Source organism: Siphateles boraxobius, unplaced genomic scaffold (genome assembly GCF_051911475.1).
Source record: "Siphateles boraxobius isolate OS27281-9 unplaced genomic scaffold, OSU_SipBor_1 13, whole genome shotgun sequence".
In the NCBI taxonomy this organism is placed as follows: Eukaryota; Metazoa; Chordata; class Actinopteri; order Cypriniformes; family Leuciscidae; genus Siphateles; species Siphateles boraxobius.
The window spans coordinates 5490313-5509570 of record NW_027508733.1 but is presented as its reverse complement, the minus strand read 5'-3'; the positions used below and the strand labels follow the sequence as shown (position 1 = coordinate 5509570).

The window sequence follows — 19258 nt, the reverse complement described above, 5'->3', positions numbered from 1 at the left end:
ATACAAAAATACAGAAATAGGATAGTGATAGGATTAAATTGGAAACCGGAAAAAGGGCCAATGAGTAAGGTGACATGTCCGAGAGGGGAAGCGGCTCTTAGTTGATTTATGGTCTTTGTCCCCAGCGTGCTTAGACTGTTCATTCAAGCTCAAATAGACATAACAAATTCACATTGCATTCTAAGAGAAGGTGATGTACATCAAAGTGTGTGTCATTAAATGAGGATTAATTAGGTAGGAATCATGATACAGGTGAGGTTATATTGACCGTTGGGTGGTTGTGCAACCACATACACCCCAATCAAACATACCATGTTGTTATACCTAATAGTACACGAGACAGTAAATCATCACAGTTTCTGTGAGAGATGTTCCTTCATAGATCAGAGTAACACCGCAAAGTTTATTTAATTAAAGATTGTCTCTCTCTCTCTTAAGTATGTGGCGCATGTGGCCACATTCCTTTGAGGTCATAAAAGTCTGTTATCAGTCTTAAAGTGTTCTGTAACCGGACACCCGGCTGACAAAGTAACTTCATTTGTGAGGTTAGTTTTGGGGGAGAGTTTCATAGACCTTTATATTCATTAAATACAATGAATATGAATAATTAGTGTGTGTCTGATTGGTCCAGACCCTACAAGATGGACGAGGACTGTTGCATTAGCATGATGCAGCTGGATGCACAAGTGGCCTTGCTCAAAAACTTAAGAAGCTGATTGGTCAGCATGGATTGTAATGAGACATGTGTTCTTTGGATGGTTTACCATAAAGGACATCTACCTGAAATAAACATCAAACGATTCAATGTTGCATTTCAACATATAACATTCTTTTACTTTTAATATTAGGTTGGGCTGTTGTAGTGTTTGTCTGAAGATGTAGTTCTGAAAACATTTTCTTGCTGTTCTTCAGGACTCCCAGAAATGTTTGTAGTCTATGTACTTAAACCATAGATGTGGCTGCTTTAACTGTTCCAGAGTTATTTTTTAAAGTTTTGAACTGTTTTTTCTTTTACTATATATTGATGCTGTGAGTTATGTTTTACAACATGAGCTATACAGTACTATGTATACAGTGTTGTTAGTGTACACTTTTGTTGTTGAATTAAAAAAATATATATATAAGAAGTAATGTACCATGATAATAATATTATCAACATCAATAATAATGATTATAATAACAATAGCAATAGCAATAGCAATAATAATAATAATAATAATAATTGCATGAATATTTAAATCTGGTGCATTTCATAGGCAGTTTAAGAATAAGTCCAAAAATATACTGTAAGGGAAAACCAATGTTTTTATGTTTAAAAAAACTATTACAATAATGACAATATGACTATTTTTGGTTAAGTTTATAATGTAATACATTTCTCATAAAGTAATAATTGTTATTACATTATGAGCTCAAGATTTTATTACGTTTTAAGACAATTATTACATTATGAGCATTTTATTACAATATTAATGTAATACTTATTACATTATGTGCAGTTATTACATTATGAATTGCGAATCGTAAGAAACTGTGTAATTGGCAAAGAAATATGAATTGCAATTAAATGAAATATTGATAAATTCTAGTTTTGGCCACCAGATGGACACAACATAGACAATACAGTCACTTTGGAGCAAAACATCTAAAATTCATACATGTAAATCACTATTATAGATTAAAACTAGCAAGATTTATGAAATCTGATGGGGTTTTTTTATTCAATGCCCCAAGATAACAATCACATTACTTACATTAGCTGCCAGAAAGAGAAAACAATAAATAAAGCACATCAAATGCACACATTTCTATCATGAATATGAATATCATTAATACTGATTTCTAAATCTTTCCAGAATAGTCTTATAGTAGTCTAATAGACTTACAGTAGACAAAATAAAACAGATTCAAAATAACTGAACAAATTCAATGTTATCTGCTCAATTATTCAGCATCTTTTATTAATTAAGTCGAGTTTATATCTCGCAATTCTGACATATTTTCTCAGAATTGTGAGATATAAACTCGCAATTGCGAGTTATAAAGTCCAATTCTATGGAAAAAATAGACTGACTTTTTTCCCTCAGAATAGTTTAAATCTCATAATTCTGACTTTACAACACGCAATTGCGTCTTTATATCAAACAATTATGACTTTATAACACGCAATTGCGACTTTATATCAATCAATTATGACTTTATATCTCGCAATTGTGAGAAATAAAGTCTGAATTGCGTGATGTAAACTCGCAATTGTGAGAGAAAAAAAGTCGGAATTGTGAGATAAAAACTGGCAATTACCTTTTTTATTTTTCATCCTGTGGCGGAAACAAGCTTCCATAGTTACCAGTAGCCTACAGAATAAAGTGGAGGAAAAATGAAGAAATTAAGCATTTTGATCACCAGATGGCCACATCGTACACCCTATTGAAAATGACCGAGTAACCTTTGGAAATTATTGGTAAGCATCAGTGGTTTGCTGCACCAAAAATACTTTAATGTGCGTGTAATAATAAATGCCATTAAACAGATCTGATTCACTCATAACGGCTGTGTTTATCATAATGCATAGATGTAAAACACTGAGCTACGACGGTAAAACTGTGGTGATATGGTATCAGACACCACTGTCATCCAAACATGAATTAACTGTAGCCTATTACATAGATGTCAAAATGAAGTTTTTTGGAGGCTCTTAAAATAGTTTTTTTTTTTCCTGCTGGAAGAAGTTACATAATTAATAACTATAATATTATACTCTATAATATGTAAAAATGGGATCAGTCACATGACATTTTGACTTGGACGCAGGTTGACAGATGTCGTGTGTTTTTAACAGACAAAAACAGGATATGTTCATAATAAAAAAGGATGTCTGTGATATCAAGAATAGTTGAAACTCCAGAATGAACTTTTGAACTCTTGATAGTGTTGAAACCAACACAGTTTATCTGCAGGATCACTGTATGAGTAGGTATTTTAATATTCAAGTACACAGTATGTTATTTTTATATTTTACAGTAATATCACTTTTATTTGAGATAATTTTATTTTCTAGCATCAGCATTCATGGATTATGCATTTAATTTTACATAAGAAAAAGGAAGTTAAGTTGTGAAAGGTTTTTTTTTTAACCATATGCTATTCACACACACGCACACTAACCACAGACGTCCAGTAATAGACATTCTCATGCGGAAGTAGTTTGTCCATCCAACAGATGAAACCACATTTCTTTTCCAGATCTAAAGAACAGACCACAGCCGGTCTCAGTTTCACTCACAAAGTGCAAGTGCTTGCATTCAGTGAATCACATTCATGACACTGATTCAATAGAATAAAATACTGTCAAAAACTCCAAAATCTGCTAATATTTGTATAACATATGTTCCAAATTAAAGGTCTGCTCTATCTCTTCAGATTGTATTGCTAAAGTTTTATATGTAGCTTTAATCTGAATTTGCACCTGCAGAATAATGACCATCATCTTGTTAAATAATGTTTGATCTGAATGCAGTGAAGAGAATATGTTGCTAGGACATATAACATCATGGCTGTTTAAAGTCTGTTCATGTAATATGTTGTTTAAATAGCTTTTTTTTTTGCTTTGCTTTTTTGTGCAGAAAGCCTGCAAGAGCACTTCTTTGTTGCTATAGTCGTTGCTGTTTGTCTTCCCAGCATGCATGTAAACCGTAACTGTGAAGACATCACCATTGATGAGGATTTTTTGATCATTTTTTGGTGACGACGTCTGCGTACACCACCTCTTCGTCCACTTTAACTTCCTGAAAGAAAACAGAATACAGACAGTAAAATAGTGAGATATCATGGTTTTAGGAACAGTTGCAAAGAAATATTTTTTTGTAAAGTGGTAAATTATGTTGTTGTTTTTTTTGCGCAAACAAGCACTAACGTAATTTTGTGTGCTTGATGCAGAGGTTTTCATTTAAATTCGTAAACTTAAAAAGAAAAATTGTGTGATTTTTTTTTAAATCCTTTTAAAAAATAATGTATTGTTATTACTTTCAAAAGTACGTTCTACTGTACAATAGTAATATATTTGTCATTATTTATTCAAGTTAAACAGAACTTTTATTTTGGTGGGTTATCTTGGAGAGGTTGGCATTTCTGTGTGTATCTGACGATATTTTTCTGAAATGAAATGGTGAAATGCTGGTGAAGTGACTCTCAGAGCAGCTCTGGAGATTAAGTTCATGTTTTCATGTCCTCAGACGCTGAAGACACCATGAGAGTCACGCATGCTTGAAAATGTGCCCATGCCCATTCGAATATGAGCAAGGCCCACGCAGACGCCCCTCTTACAGTGTCAAGAAGCTTTTTGTGACCTCTGTAGCGCCACAGACCTGGCCCTGGGCCTGCAATGCCCCTAAAGGCGTCAGAGCTCACTCCACTAGGAGCATGGCCTCCTCCTGGGCATGGTCCAGTGGAGTATCTATTAGTGATGTATGTATGGCGGCCGGCTGGTCCTCACCGTCTACCTTCACCAGGTTTTATAGCTTGGAAGTCCCTGCACTGCAGGCACATATCCTTTCTGTGTCTGGAGCCGGCCACTGTGAGCCCAGCCCATCATATTTACGGCTCTTTCCCTGTTCAACACATCATCTCAAATGGCCCTTGCTTCAGACCCTAATGCAAGCGTCCCAACTTGGGTATCAGAACATGTCGTTGCGCTTATCATAGCACGGCGTGATTGGATTGGTTCCCCATACCATATAGCTACACAAAACGACTGACCGTTCGAAAGGGAAAGACTAAGTTACTAACAGTGTTGGGAGTAACGCATTACAAAAGTAATGCATTACAGTAACGTAATACTTGTTTCTTGTAACACAGTAGTGTAAGGCATTACTAATCAATTTTCAGTAATATTTTACTCTGTACATGTTCAGTAACGCTTGCGTTACAACACACTTTTAGCCCTTTTGTTCAAAGGAAAAAAGAAACAAAACCACAAGACCGTGAAACATTAACGAATGAAAAATGCAAGTAAGTTATTACCTTGTGGTCAGTCAAGAGCAGTGGTGGGCCGTCAGGTCCAACAAGGCCTTCTCTGCTGCCCTAAACACTATCAGAATCACTGACTTGCACTTGAATATATTTTTTCCATGAATGAGTATGAAATTATTCCCAATAGTCCATTCTCTTAATTTCATAGCTTTTCTCTTGGTTGGGCTGCTTCCAGTAGTGTATGTTTATGTTAGAGCTTTTATCCAATCATATTTCAGCTATCGTGTTGTCAGGGTCAAAGAAATCTGCCTTGAGGCCTTCAGAATCGGCAGTGCAGGCGCCTGTTGCTTAAAATGAATGGCAATGTAACTGTTGCTTTAACCAATCAGATAATCAGTCAGATTTAATCAGCCAATCAGATTTTAATTTGACTGCACCGGGGCCATCTAGCAGGCGTACAATAACGTCGCCATTTTCACATCCTTTGATTGGATGTTCAGAGCGCGTACTATTACTGGTAGTCAAAGCTAGCAAATCTGTAGCGAACTGCGTGAACTACAATATATTTCTGTATATTTAATAGTTTTTCAACCCACAAATTAATGTTTTTTTACCTCCTCGACCCCCAGCAGGTTTAAACCTACCGGAAAAAATCCCTTATTCAGCCTGAGCTTAACGCAGAGTCACGGAACTCTATTCGATCTGTCCGGGTAGAAACAGAACTGACTATGTATACTACGAATGCTTTTGAAAGCAAAAGTCCCGCTGATCTCATTGATTTCCTTGAAAACTCTATGAGAGAGCATGGGGCAGCTGTACACATCGTCATGTGTTGCGGTGACTGTCCCTGTGTCCACTGCTTCTGTCGAGCAGACACTCTCAGCCCTAAAGCGAATTAAAACTTATGCCAGAAATATGACGGGACTCGACTTCCAGCTTTAGCCTCGATAGAAAAGACTTATTGTTGGAACAGAAACGCACAGATAACCTGTACAATAGAGTAATTGAAGTCTTCTTGAGGGATACAAACTGAGAAATAAGGATTGATTTTGTGTAAAAAAAAAAAATCAGTAGTTTTGGTGAGTATAATGCTTTTTTGTCCCCGTTTTTTCCATGGTGTATATGATTTTCTATTTAATTTTTCTTTTAAATTTATGATCAAAACCTTTTTTTTTTTCAAACATTCATATTATTTTAACGTCTGAAAAGGGACTATTGTAACCCTTAAAGGACAAGACAAGGGAGGCTCAGTTTCTGAATTTATAATCTGAACGCAAGAACCACTGTAGCCTAACGTTACACTAACGCACACGCCAAACTCACTCGCCTCGTTTCTCTCTCCCGGCCTTTTCCAAACTCACCGTATTAACCCAATAACTGCTGGTGCAAATTAAAACAGCAATTTCACAACAATTATAGAGAGTCTATGCGCTACTACACTATTAAAAGTTATTAATTAAGGTAGGACACCACTGAATGCCTAGGTGTGAAATGCACGGCCCACCACTGGTCAATATTCGCGCGTGGTGTCCAAGTTTGTAAATAAAGACTATGACAGCTTCTGATATATTTGTATAGAGATTTATTTCATTAATCTCCCTCTTGCTGGTGTACCTTAGTATTGTGTGAAAGTGAAGGCGTGATTAGGGCGGGTTTAACAGGATTGCCGCGAGGCATGATTTCGGCCTCTGTGCTCACGCTGGCCAGTGGAAAAGCGGCTAATGGGTGAAGATGGCAGAAGAAGACTGTACATTCGCGAGATGGACGTATGCGCATTACTTCAAGTTTGGCCTAAGGGTCTCTATTTGTTCTGTGTTTTCTTAGGCTATGTTTAGCCAATATGACTGAGGCTGAGGGTTGGTCCTCCAATTGCACTTTATACTTCCCAAGAAAGCAGCTATATGTTCATCAGGTGCACTTTGTGCATGACAGTTTTGTGTTGTGAACCTCTTGAATTCAAAGAGAATAAAATAATGGCAACATTAAGAAAATAACAAATGTGCACCTTGTCATGGCATTAGAGTTTACATAAAGTTCTGTTGTGTCTAATATGAATAGGCCCACGCTTAGGGATGAGTCACGATTTTCGAATATTCGATTAGTTGATTTCATTATAAAATATCGAATAGGTTGTGCGATTATTGTCTTTAAAAAAGCCACATGTTTTGATGCGGTGACACGTTCATGTAAACAAAGTGTGGCGATGCCAATAATGCATCTAAAAGCTGTCAATCAACTCTCAGACAACAGAAGAAGATACACATTCTCACGTAGCCTATACATGCATGTGGTGGAGGGGTGCGATTTTCGAATAATAATCGAATTATACTCAGCGATCTTCGAATATTATTTTTGCTTGAAATGCCCATCCCTACAAGCTATTCCCAGATTTTGCCAAATAATCACTTTACCTGTACCATACTTTTAACAAACTTGGATTGTTTGTGATTCTGTCTGTCATCCTTTCTTGCATTGTATTGAGCCTTCACTTTGCCAATTATATGCTATATTGTTAGTAGCCTGGATAGCCCACAGTTATTATGCTACATCATATCGCCTTCTACTGGATGTAAAATGCTCTGTGGTACATTTAGTCATTTTAGGATGTTAAGTTCTACTTCTGTAGTAATTTTGGTGAAAGTAATTCAAAAGTAATACATGAGTAATGTAACGCATTACAATTCTGAGACAGTAATATTGTAAGGTAAAGAATTACTTTTAAATAACAGTAACAAGTAATCTATAATGTATTACAGTTTGGAAGTAAATACTTTGGTTACTAACGTAACCTCAGTTCCCTGAGAGGAGGGAACGAAGTATTGCATAAGCTAGTTTACGCTGTGGGAAAACTCCTTTTCTCGAGAATACTGAAGCAAAACTTTAAAACGCAGTGAAGCTGCACAGCAGACACAGATGAGCGCGAGTGCGGTCATTGGCTGTGCTGCGGCAAACTGCTCGAACCTATGGCGAGGCAGCTCTGACGCTCGAACCAATCAGGGCATTTCGCGCCCTGACACGTCAGAGTCCGAGGTCCGTGGTCCGAGTCCAAGGACCAGGTCTCGTTTAGGGAGCTCAGCTTTAATCAACTGAAGCGGTACACAAACACAGTACAGTAGCACGGTGGGTTACGCAATACTTCGTTCCCTCCTCTCACGGAACTGAGGTTACGTTAGTAACCAAAGTAGTTCCCTTTCGAGAGGTCTCTCGTATTGCGTAAGCTAGCTTACGCTATGGGAACCCCATTCAAAACGCTGTGCGTGTTAACTTCGCCCTAATATAGCCCGAGGCAACTGCCTGAGACTTAACAGAGTGAATATATGAGCCTAATATAAGCCAGTCAAAGACGAGCTTCATATAGGGAATGTAAATGTAAGAACTTAGTTCAATGGCCAACCAGACATATGTCGAGCCTTATGGCTGGGGAATGTGTGTACATTTATACTGAAAGAACCTTTGCTTGCAAAGCTGGCACTTCTAGATTATAAAATTTTATAAATGTGGACGGCGAGGCCCAGCCGGCCGCCGCACAGATATCTTGAATAGGTATTCCACTCGACCAAGCCCAAGCGAAGCCATGCTTCTTGTGGAATGAGCTCTGACGCCTAAGGGGCAATGAAAACCCTTAGACTCATAAGCCAGCGCGATAGCGTCCACTATCCAGCGCAATAATCTCTGCTTTGAAACGGCAAGCCCCTTAGTGCGGCCGCCAAAGCAAACAAAGAGCTGTTCTGACTGTCTGAACGGGGCAGAACGCTCCATATAAATTCTGAGAGCCCTGACAGGGCAGAGTAAATTCGCGTCTCCTTCGTCATCCGGCGAGGAAAGAGCAACCAGCGAAATAATCTGTGTTCTGAACGGAGTCGAGAGTACTTTTGGAACATAACAATGTCTTGGTTTGAGGACGACTCTGGAGTCATTTGGGCCAAACTCAAGGCAGGAACCGTTTACTGACAGCGCTTGCAAATCACTTACTCTTTTGACTGACGCGAGCGCCAGCAGAAAAGAGAGATGCTTCAAGTCAGCAGATCTGAGCGAACCCTTCATTGCCTCCAGGACCATAGAGAGGTCCTAGATGGGCACAGAAGGGGGTCATGGGGGGTTCAACCTTCTTGCCCCTCTAAGGAAGTGCACAATGAGGTTGTTTTTCCCTTGTGGCTTTCTCCTTGAAATCACACCCAAACACACGCAAGACTGATACCAGTCTGTCACCTTCCATGGAGCCAGGGCTTTGATGCAGCCGTGGTTCGCTCTGATTCATAGTTGGCCAGATCGCCACGTGTGAGCTGGTACACGTTGGTTTAACAAGCGTTGAAGGTGACGCATGTTTAGCAGTCCTAGCTGGAGTACCGATGATGCTGCAGCCATCAGACCTAACATCCTCTGAAATCTTTTGAGGGGCGCGCAGGCACCCGCTCTGAAAGATGCCGCTAGGCGCTGAATGACGAGCGCGCGCTCTACTGAGAGGTGCGCTCTCATTTGTACAGAGTCTAACACCATGCCCAGAAAAGACATTTTTTGGCTGGGAAACAGTGTGCTTTTGGAAATGTTGATCCTGAGACCCAGGCATTCTAGATGGCTGAGGAGCCAGGATCTGTGCATTATTAACTGTGTTTTCGACTGAGCTATGATAAGCCAATCGCCGAGGTAATTTAACACTCGTACTCCCCGCTGTCTCAGGGGGGTAAGTGCCGCATCCATACACTTCGTAAATGTACGGGGTGCTAAAGATAGGCCGAACGGCAGTACTGTGTACTGGTAAGCCTGCCCTTCGAAGGCGAATCTGAGAAATGGCCTGTGAAGGGCGAGATCTGAATGTGAAAGTACGCATCCATCAGATCCACTGAGAAAAACCAATCTCCCGGGCGGATATGCGCGAGTATTTGTTTGGTTTTCATTATCCTGAACGGGCGCGTCATTAGCGCTTTGTTCATGTGTCTGAGGTCTAGGATGGGCCTGAGACCGCCATCCTTCTTTGGGACGAGGAAGTAGCAACTGTAAAAGCCTGACTCACTTTTTGAAAGGGGAACTGGCTCTACAGCTCCCTTTTCTAACAGTTTCGACACCTCTGAGCGGAGAACGTGAGCCCCGCCCCCTTCTACTGTCGTTATGACCTCGGCTGAAAAGCGCGGGGGTCTGCGAGCGAACTGTAGTGAGTAGCGTTGTTTTATTATGTTCAACACCCATTCTGGCACGTGATCTACATTTATAGCATGAGCTGGGGGAGCAGATACTGTGGAACCGGTGCTTGTGTGAGGGCGCGCGCACTTCATAGTGGGCACGTGACCTACATATGACGCAGATAGAAAATAGCTCTTTTTGTGCTTTATTTGTGTCGCCGAAAAACGGCATTTGTTTGCAGGTGTGCGTGTTTTGTTGCAGACCCATTTACTGCAGTAATTACATTTCCAGTCGCCTGAGAAGAGGGAACTTGGAAATGTTTTAGAAACCTTTTGGAGCTTGGTCCGCCCTCGGCGGGACTTAAGCTCTGTCTCTTCCTTCGTCAAGACTTGCGAGGCTCGGGGTCCAACACAATCTTGGGTCGGGGACCACGCCTCTCAGGGAACTGTCAGTGCTTAGCTGAGCGAGAGCGGTGACGGACTTCAGCCACTGGTCGGGGCTGAGAGACCAGCGGTGCTGGCTTTACCTGACGGGGAGGTGGCCACAAGGTGGCCTTCTTGTGGTGGCTCGTGGCAGAGCTGCAGCGCTTCGGAAGGAAGTGGCGCATCGCTTGAGACGCCTTCTGAGCCTCTTTGAAGCGCTCTGCAAACCCTTTAACAGCCGGCCAAACAGACCGGAGGTGGAGATAGGGGAGTCCAGGAATGCTGCCTTGTCCGCCTCTTTCATGTCAGTCAGGTTCAACCACAAGTGGCGCTCGAGTACCGTCAAACTTGCCATGTTACGGCCGATCGCTTGGGCTGTTGACTTTGTGGCTCGCAGGGCCAGGTCGGTGGCGCTGCGTAGATCCCTGAAAGCCTCTGGATCAGGGCCAGACTCGTCCATTGAACGGAGAAGTTTGGCCTGAAATACCTGAAGTACCGCCATTGTGTAGCGCTGATGCAGCCTGACCAGCGGCGGTATAAGCGCGACTGGCCAGGGCTGAAGTAGCGTGGCAGGGTTTCGACGGATGAACAGCCTTAGCTTTCCATCCTGTGGCTGTGGGTGGGCAGAGGTGAGCGGCCACCGCCTCTTCGAGGGGGGGGGGGCTGACTGATAGCCCTTTTCACCTGCGCCGTCGACAGAGGAGAGCGCTGAGGAGAAGGAGGGTTTCAGACGCGCCGAATACGGCGCAGTCTTCCATGACTTGGTCAGCTCGTCATGTACCTCTGGGAAGAATGGAGCGGGTCTCTGTTGAGGGGCCTGCCGGCGCCCCTGCAAGAAACACTCGTCCAGCCTGCTGCGCGTGGGCTCCTCAGGCGAAGACCACTCGAGCCCGAGGTCTTCGACTGCCCTGGTGAGAACGCGGAGAAGCTCAGCATCGATGCTCGTGCCTGTGCAGGCCTGCGTAGATGGCGTGGGGCCGCAACCGAAGCCCATCCACTCCTAACAGTCGGATGTAGTAATGGAAAAACTATCATCCTTCCCCTCCTCGTCGTCTGAAGCCCCGAATGAGAAGAGACCCGCTGCTCGCTGAGAGGAGCGTCGGTTTGCCTGCGTGAACAGGGCCGGCGTGGGGAATTCCTGAGGAGAAAGCGAGGCACGTGGGGACTGGGCCGGCGTGGGCTCGCTTGTCTCCGTCCGCTCTGGCATCCTTTGTGAGCGGCACTTTTTCTTGCGCGGCTCAAGCAAAGGGAAAGAGGTAGCAGGGGCAGGATCGTCGTTGGTTAGGATAGCCAATCGCTCCCGAAGAGAGGTAAGATCCATCCTGTCACACTCAGGGCAGCCGCCCTTGGTGAGTGTGGCCTCCGCGTGGTCGTGGCCTAAGCAGGAAGCGCACAGGATGTGCAGATCTCCGCTGACGAGTGGGCCTCTACACGAGGCACAGGTGGTGCGAGGCATTTGAAACAACGCCTCGTTTGGAAAATTCTCTTTTAGATAGTGTGAACGTGGTGGCGAACACACTTGCGTTTAAAGGATATTAGTGCGCCGGATGGCACAGCAGAACGACGGGCTGAAGGCGGCGAAGGAAGCCGACGTCCTCAGAACTGCGATGCAGCTGCTCGTCCCGCTGGAGGCTCTTCAACGGCGGTGAATGCTTGTATCCGGAGGTCAGCGAAGTGGAGATTCGCTGAAAGAGATAAATCTGAACTCCCTAGGCGAGACCTGGTCCTTTATAGACTCGGACCACGCCCATTTTGGCAGACTCTGTCGTGTCAGGGCGCGAAATGCCCTGATTTGTTCGAGCGTCAGAGCTTAGCCATAGGTTCGAGCAGTTTGCCGCAGCACAGCCAATGACCACACTCACGCTCATCTGTGTCTGCTGTGCAGCTTCACTGCGTTTTAAAGTTTTGCTTCAGTATTCTCAAGAAAAGGAGTTTTCCCATAGCATAAGCTAGCTTACGCAATACGAGAGAACTCTCGAAAGGGAACTTGCACAACACTGGTTACTAACGTAACCTCGGCTCCCTGAGATACTTTTTCTGTCACATTTTCTGTCACATTTTCCTTCTCACTCACATCCATGCATATAACAGCAGAAATATTTGCATATTTTTTCTCACACTGGTTTTCTGAGGACCTCAGTTTCCAGTTAGACAGTTTAAGAGTGCCTATTTAGTAAAAATGCATGACCATGATGTTAATCTTTTGGTCTGTTACACTTTATTTCGATGCTACACTTTAGACAGTCTGTTGACTATAAGTAATATTGCATTTACATGTCAACTAATAGCTTAATAAAACCGTTTAGAAATCATTTGGATGGTTTAATAACCTGTTCTGGTGAGAATGGTGACTTTCCCCGCTCCCCCCAGTGTTCCTAGGCGGAAAACCAACCTTGCAACATGGGGATTTACGTCCCGGTAAGTTGGAATTAGGAAGTCTCGTGGGAAGCGAGAACGAGCAAGAAACAAACTGCTTTATGGCAACTCGACATAAACACACACGCCGCCCTCAATGTGTATGATGTATTACCCACCTCGGTAGACATAGTTGCACACGATAAAGTTGGCCGGCTCCAATAATAACAAATGCACATGAGCAGCGGTAGAAAGGGGGAGAAGGGTGCCGCAAGTGAGTTTTTTTACGACTTTGTTGTGAAATATACACCTCACAGCTGTAGGGGGAGCTCGTTGAGAAAACATGCGACAACAAAAGTGAAAATCAGCGAAGAAATAGCTAGGGTTGCCGAATGCCGCTTTAAAGCGACCAAAATTATTCAGTCAAGAGCAGTGAGTGATTTTCTTTTTCTTTTGTTGTTTGATTAACATTAAAGGGATATGAAAACCCAATCTCTTTCACATAAGAAAAAAATCATGCTTTGGTAAATCATAATTATGACATACATACCCATGTGGCAGAAATGGGCTTCCAGAAAGGGCCCCTATGCATTTACATGATTTTGTGTATGGGGTTTACTAGAACGTTTCCATCATTTAATTTAATTTTTTTTAATTTTTCTTATAATTTACATTGTTGCAGCACCTTTTTCCCCCTCTGTCTGAACGCTCTGCTTTACTTTCGACTACTTTTAAACCCGCCTTGCGCAGTCTGCTCTGATTGGTCAGTCAGACCCAGGCTTTTGTGATTAGAGTGTGTGTCGGAAATGTAACGCCTTAACTGGTGAGTATCAGCTCTGGTATATTTCAGTATATTTCATCCGCGACGGTTCAATATAATTTTCATCATCGAGAGGGTTCACGGAACGGTGTGTGTACAGCAGTGCATGCACAAGGTGAATGTTGGGTGGCAGTACGCACAGTTGTGATGTACTGTGCAGTAGTCGATTATTATGCTTTAATAACAGCTCTTAATGTCAAGCCCTTCCTATTCACATGCAAGTTTCTTTGTTGCTCGAACGTGTCAATAACTTTAAGCCATAGTTTGCTATGCGGATAAATATGTACAAATTCTGCCTAATGGTAAAAATAACCTTAAAAAAAACTTTTTTATTTTAAGTTTCTCAGCTTTTTTGTAGATGGAAATGGTCTTCGGTGCTTAACAGCTTCACACAGACTCAAAATTGACTTTGTTCTACAGTTCTAGTCTACAGTTGTAATGTAAACTATTTATTGTTTGCTACATTAGTGCGTATGAATTTATGTTTTAGTGATTATGACCAAGCATGGAGTTGAATTGAGTGCACTGGACTAACTTGTCCCTCAGGCTTGCACATTTACTTTGTGTTCATGGTCTTTACTGTAAGAATTACTGGCATCTTGGCTTGCACTCATTTTTTTTTTTTTTATCACTTCGAGGTCCAGCAGACTTTTTATGTTAACCACCTGTGCGGCACGATATTTTCTCAGAACTAACTTCATCTTTTTGCTAGTTTACAGTACAGATTTTTTTGTGTGTGTGAAGTTCCCCTAAAGTTCCTCAGAATCACACAGATTTATTTGTAGAAATTCTAAAATAAGTCTTTATGTAACATTGTAATAGTATGTAACATGTCTATACATTATTTTTTAATAATAATTAATTAGTATTATTATTGATTATTTTATCATTATTACAGAAAAAAAGGAAAGGGTGAATGGTTATGGGACAAAAACATCTAATATATTAAATTTGCATTAATGGCACAGTTATAAATGATCTTACCGATTTCTGTGCTTTTCTTTTGTAGAATGTCGGATCAGCGTAAGTGATCTCTTCATTACGAGCCTGATCTATTTCAAAAACAACAGTAATAATAGAAGCATTAAAACAACAAAACTAAATTATTTCAAGTAATTAAAGTATGTCCTTATTTAATAAGTTTTTACAGATGTGTCAGCAGTTTGTGACACTTGCCCTGTTGGTTTGTTTTTCTGTGTTTCTTGTAGATGCAGAAGATCACGACTGCAGCAATGAGCAACAGAAATCCAGCGGCGGCAGCAGAGATCAGTGGTGTCAGAAAATCTACAGAGCATGGAGTAGGATGTAAAGAAGTCTGGACTGGTGCTGTAACGGCTAAACAGTTATCAGTATGAGTGAGTGTGTCTGTCTATAACAAACACTGTTAAACAGCAGCACATCTGAGTTAAGTCTAAACAGCCTTGCACCTGCTCCAAAACTCTGAGTGACTCAGATATTTACTTACTGTGCCGCTGCTTGCTAACCTCTTTTTTGAGGTTTTGATGCTGCTTTGTTTTTTTGTTTGTTTTGTTTTTGTGAATGAAATGCAGAACCAGAGTAACCTTGAATGTTGTTGCTGTGGTTATAGTGCATAAATCTCACAATTAATAATTGTGTAATATTTTATTTGTGGTATACGTATTTGTTACTTGCAATCAAAAGGTGGCACATTTTACCTTTCACATACCTGCACATGTGTGACAGTGTGTGTTGATGTCCAGATGTGTGGTCTGGTTGCTGATGGGATTGTTCAGCACACAGCTGTAGGTGTTTTTATCCTGATATTCCACCTCCAGAGGTAGAGAGAGACTGATGTTGCGATCAGACGCATTGATGCTGGACAATACACTGATTCCTTTGTACCAAGAAAGAGTCGCATCACACACTTTCAACACTGATGAACACACCAATGAACAATTTGATGATGATGATGAAGAACAGTGTGAATTACTGATGACTGGAACAGGCAGACGAGCTGGAATAAAGAGGAAATGAATATTTGATTTTGTTCAGTAATTTGAGTCTCTGCGATCAGTTCTCCTTCTATGAGGCATGTTTTTGGAGTTTGACTGCAGTATTGTAACTAATAGCAGTGCAGGCTGACCTCTAGGTCTGTAGATCTCACCATATAAAAACTGTTTCAGTGCTATGACATGGTTCCCAAGTAAATCAAGTAAAGTACATCTGACTGCTCAAGACAATGCAAACATTCATCATATAGTACACACTCTTATGACTTTCTGTAAAGCCACTTTGAAACGATATTGTGACAAGCGCTATGCAAATAAATTAGAAATATGAAATGGTATAATTAATTCATTTCAAATTTAGCTTTATTAAACACACTAAACTTTTCATAGTTTGTAAAAAGATGCCTTGAGACCACCAGCTTGGGATTGTAAACCCAAAAATACTGTGATATTTTCTTGTATTTTCATTTCTCTAGTAAGTTGTGGGAGTGATGGAGACCTGTCAAGTGTTTTTGAACTAAAGACCAAATCATCATAGTAACACTACTGGTAAGAACCTTGTCTTAAGATTAGTTTTACTAATAAACAGTGACAGAACAAGCACACCTGTAATTGTTGACTCACCATAGACAGTAACAGTGAAGTTGTATGTGGTCGGGTTTGATGTGCGTTTGATGATTACTTGATAAACTCCAGTGTCTTCAGTTCTGGTGTTTGTGATGTTCAGAGATCCAGTCTTCTCGTCCAGCTTCAGTCTGTCTCTGAATCTGCCATCAAGATCCTCAACGAGTTTTCCATCCTCTTTATTGATTTCAGCTATTTTAGTCCCTGGATCTCCAAACGTCCATGTTATCAGATCACGATCCTTTATTTCAGTAATACTAGAGTTTAGAGTGACTGAATCTCCCTCCATCACTGACTTCACTGCATCTGTATCAGCAAACACTGGAGAACAGAGAGTTTCTCAGTCACACATTCAAGTTCTTAAAGTAAAAATAAATATTTTAACATTGGTTTAATCAATCTTTAACTTATAAGTTTGTAGTGAAATTATCACAAACTTTCATTTTGACTTTGGCATTAAAGTGAGACTCTGAACACTGTGGTGAAGTGAGATGCTTTTTTTAGAAAAGGTGAGTATTTGAACTGATTTTAGTTCAGCTCAGGCCAGTCTGTGTGTGAAGGATCTTTAACACCGCCACTCGTTGAACTTAAACATCAGGAGTGAAATAAAGCCACAGGCAGCCGTTACAAAGAACAACATGACACATGACAGATCTGTTTTGAGAACATTTAACTGGACATCAGCATCTCTGGTGATGATGATTTTTAGACTGTAGAATTACTGACAATAAAACCTTTGTCCATTAGACCCGGGCATCGTGAAAAACTGCAAAACTATATCTTCATCAGTCGTGACTCGTGATCTAATATAGTATATATTAAACCGTTTGTGTTTGGTACCCAAAATCAATGAACTGAACCCAAACATCCCGATCTCTGAATTTTCACAAGGGCCAACGTTTCAAAACTCTCAAATGACAACAAACTATTTCTTCAACAGAATGATCTTTCAGATTGGCAGATACACTTATTTCTATAGCAAACATAGTAAGACACTCGTTTCAAAGTAGACATTTAGATTAAGACTTCAGATTTCATCATTTAGGATGGCAATAGAATGCACTGAGACCAAACACAGTGATATCTTAGTTTGATTTATGATTTTGGTACAATTGAAACTATAAAGAAATGTTTCAAACTTACCAACCAGATGCCAAAAGCACAAACAGCAAAAAACAAATGAGCAAAACATTTTCTTCATCAGTTCATAAAAGAGGAACTGTTTAAAAGTCCTTTAGAGAAGTCTATAATCACTGAGATAAAAACTGCTTCAGTCTGTGTCAGTATGTGTGTGTTGTGGGTTGTGCTTCAATTCTACAGTTTTTTCTCCTAAACCACAGTCTGTCATGTTTTTGTTGAGCTGTGTTTCATTGCATTAAATATTGATTTATGACCACTCACACTATTATTTGGACAAGATTAGTAATCTATTTCAGAAACAAATACTGTATCCTCTGATGAAGATGTAACTTTACATCGAAACGTTAGTCATTGTTATGCACCTTAAATAAATGTATTATTTAGAAGACATCTGTGCTGCACCGGCGATTCTTTTTTTCTGCCTTGTTTTGTCCTGCCCTGGTTGCACCGGATTGTTGTGGATTGCAGAAGCGCAGAGAACCTTCCTTTTCATTTAAATACTGCATCCTTTTTGTCTGTTTCCAACCAAAACATATTGCAAGGCAATTTCAAGCCAAAGAAACAGAACTTTGAATGGGAAGCTCATTTACTTCGAAATTTCTGCATAAACCAGTGACAGAATTTTATCTGATCTGCAGTAACAAAAACTTAAATGCTTAAATTAAAACAAACAATTTTTATTCATGACACTGAACAGTGTAACATAAAAAAAAATTACTTTTCCTTTAAATCCTCCCTTGTCTGGCTTATGCTAATGAGTAATGTCTGAACTTTGTATTTTGAGCACTTCTTGCGTTGTTTTTGCCTCTTCACAATGACTTGACTTGTCTTTAGTCCTCAGTTGTAAGTCGCTTTGGATAAAAGCGTCTGCTAAATGACTAAATGTAAATGTTTACAGTACATGGTGGTAAAAGTATGTCTTAAATGCTAACTGGATCAGGAATCTGTGAAAAACAGTATTTTCACACTGCAAGCCTTAGTGCTCAATTCCAATTTATTACTCACATCCGATTTTTTTTTTGTGTGTGTGTATGTTCACAAAGTTGTTTTAAATGTGGCCAATATCAGATTCTAGTTTGAACAGATCATGAGAACTGACCCGCGTGCGCAAAAGAACGATAAAAATATGTCAAGCAACAAACACGGAGGACATTAAAGGATTGGTTCACTTCAGAATTAAATTTTCCTGATAATTTACTCTCCCCCACGTCATCCAATATGTTCATGTCTTTCTTTCTTCAGCTGAAAAAAATTAAGGTTTTTGAGGAAAACATTCCATATAGTGACTTCAATGGGGTCCAACGGGTTGAAGGTCCAAATGTGAGTTTCAGTGCAGCTTCAAACTCAAAAGTCTCGACACAATCCCAGCCGAGGAATAAGAGTCTTATCTAGACAAACCATCGGACATTCTCTAAATAAAATAAACATTTATATACTTTTTAACCACAAATTCTGAAGCGAACTAACTAATCCTTGTTGTGGCAAAAATTCTGTTAAACATCATCACTGCGTAAGAGACACTCAGAGTCAAATTAATAAAAAGAAAAGTATTTATTCTTGCAAGAATAGGTTCAGTCTAGTACACAGAAGTTACGCTGTGCAAGAGAGTTACACACAACAGGAAGATATGAGACAGCCTTTATACTGTTTTCAAGGTTCCTCCTCACCCGCTGTACCTTTCACCCACTCAGATAAGGTCCTTACTGCTGTTCAGTTTCTACTTAAAGACACAAACTGGTACTGAAATAAACTGGCCAAAACTGACCGTCCCTAAGGTCAGAGGTCCTGTCCCATATGTTCCTGAAAAGTCACGCACAAGCACGTACACACATATACTTTTA

The 19258-nt window shown here is 40.6% G+C and overlaps 1 protein-coding gene across 1 annotated transcript; it reads right to left on the bottom strand.

The window, feature by feature from the left end:
• Positions 1-1347: 1347 nt before the first annotated feature.
• LOC143735255 (CD48 antigen-like) lies at positions 1348-17554 on the bottom strand. Its single transcript, XM_077225369.1, has 6 exons — positions 17421-17554; positions 16278-16598; positions 15371-15658; positions 14860-14967; positions 14668-14735; positions 1348-3785 (listed from the first exon to the last, which is right to left on the bottom strand). The coding sequence occupies exons 1-6, from the start codon at positions 17476-17478 to the stop codon at positions 3732-3734; spliced, it is 897 nt and encodes a 298-aa protein (XP_077081484.1). The 5' UTR covers positions 17479-17554; the 3' UTR covers positions 1348-3731.
• Positions 17555-19258: the final 1704 nt, after the last annotated feature.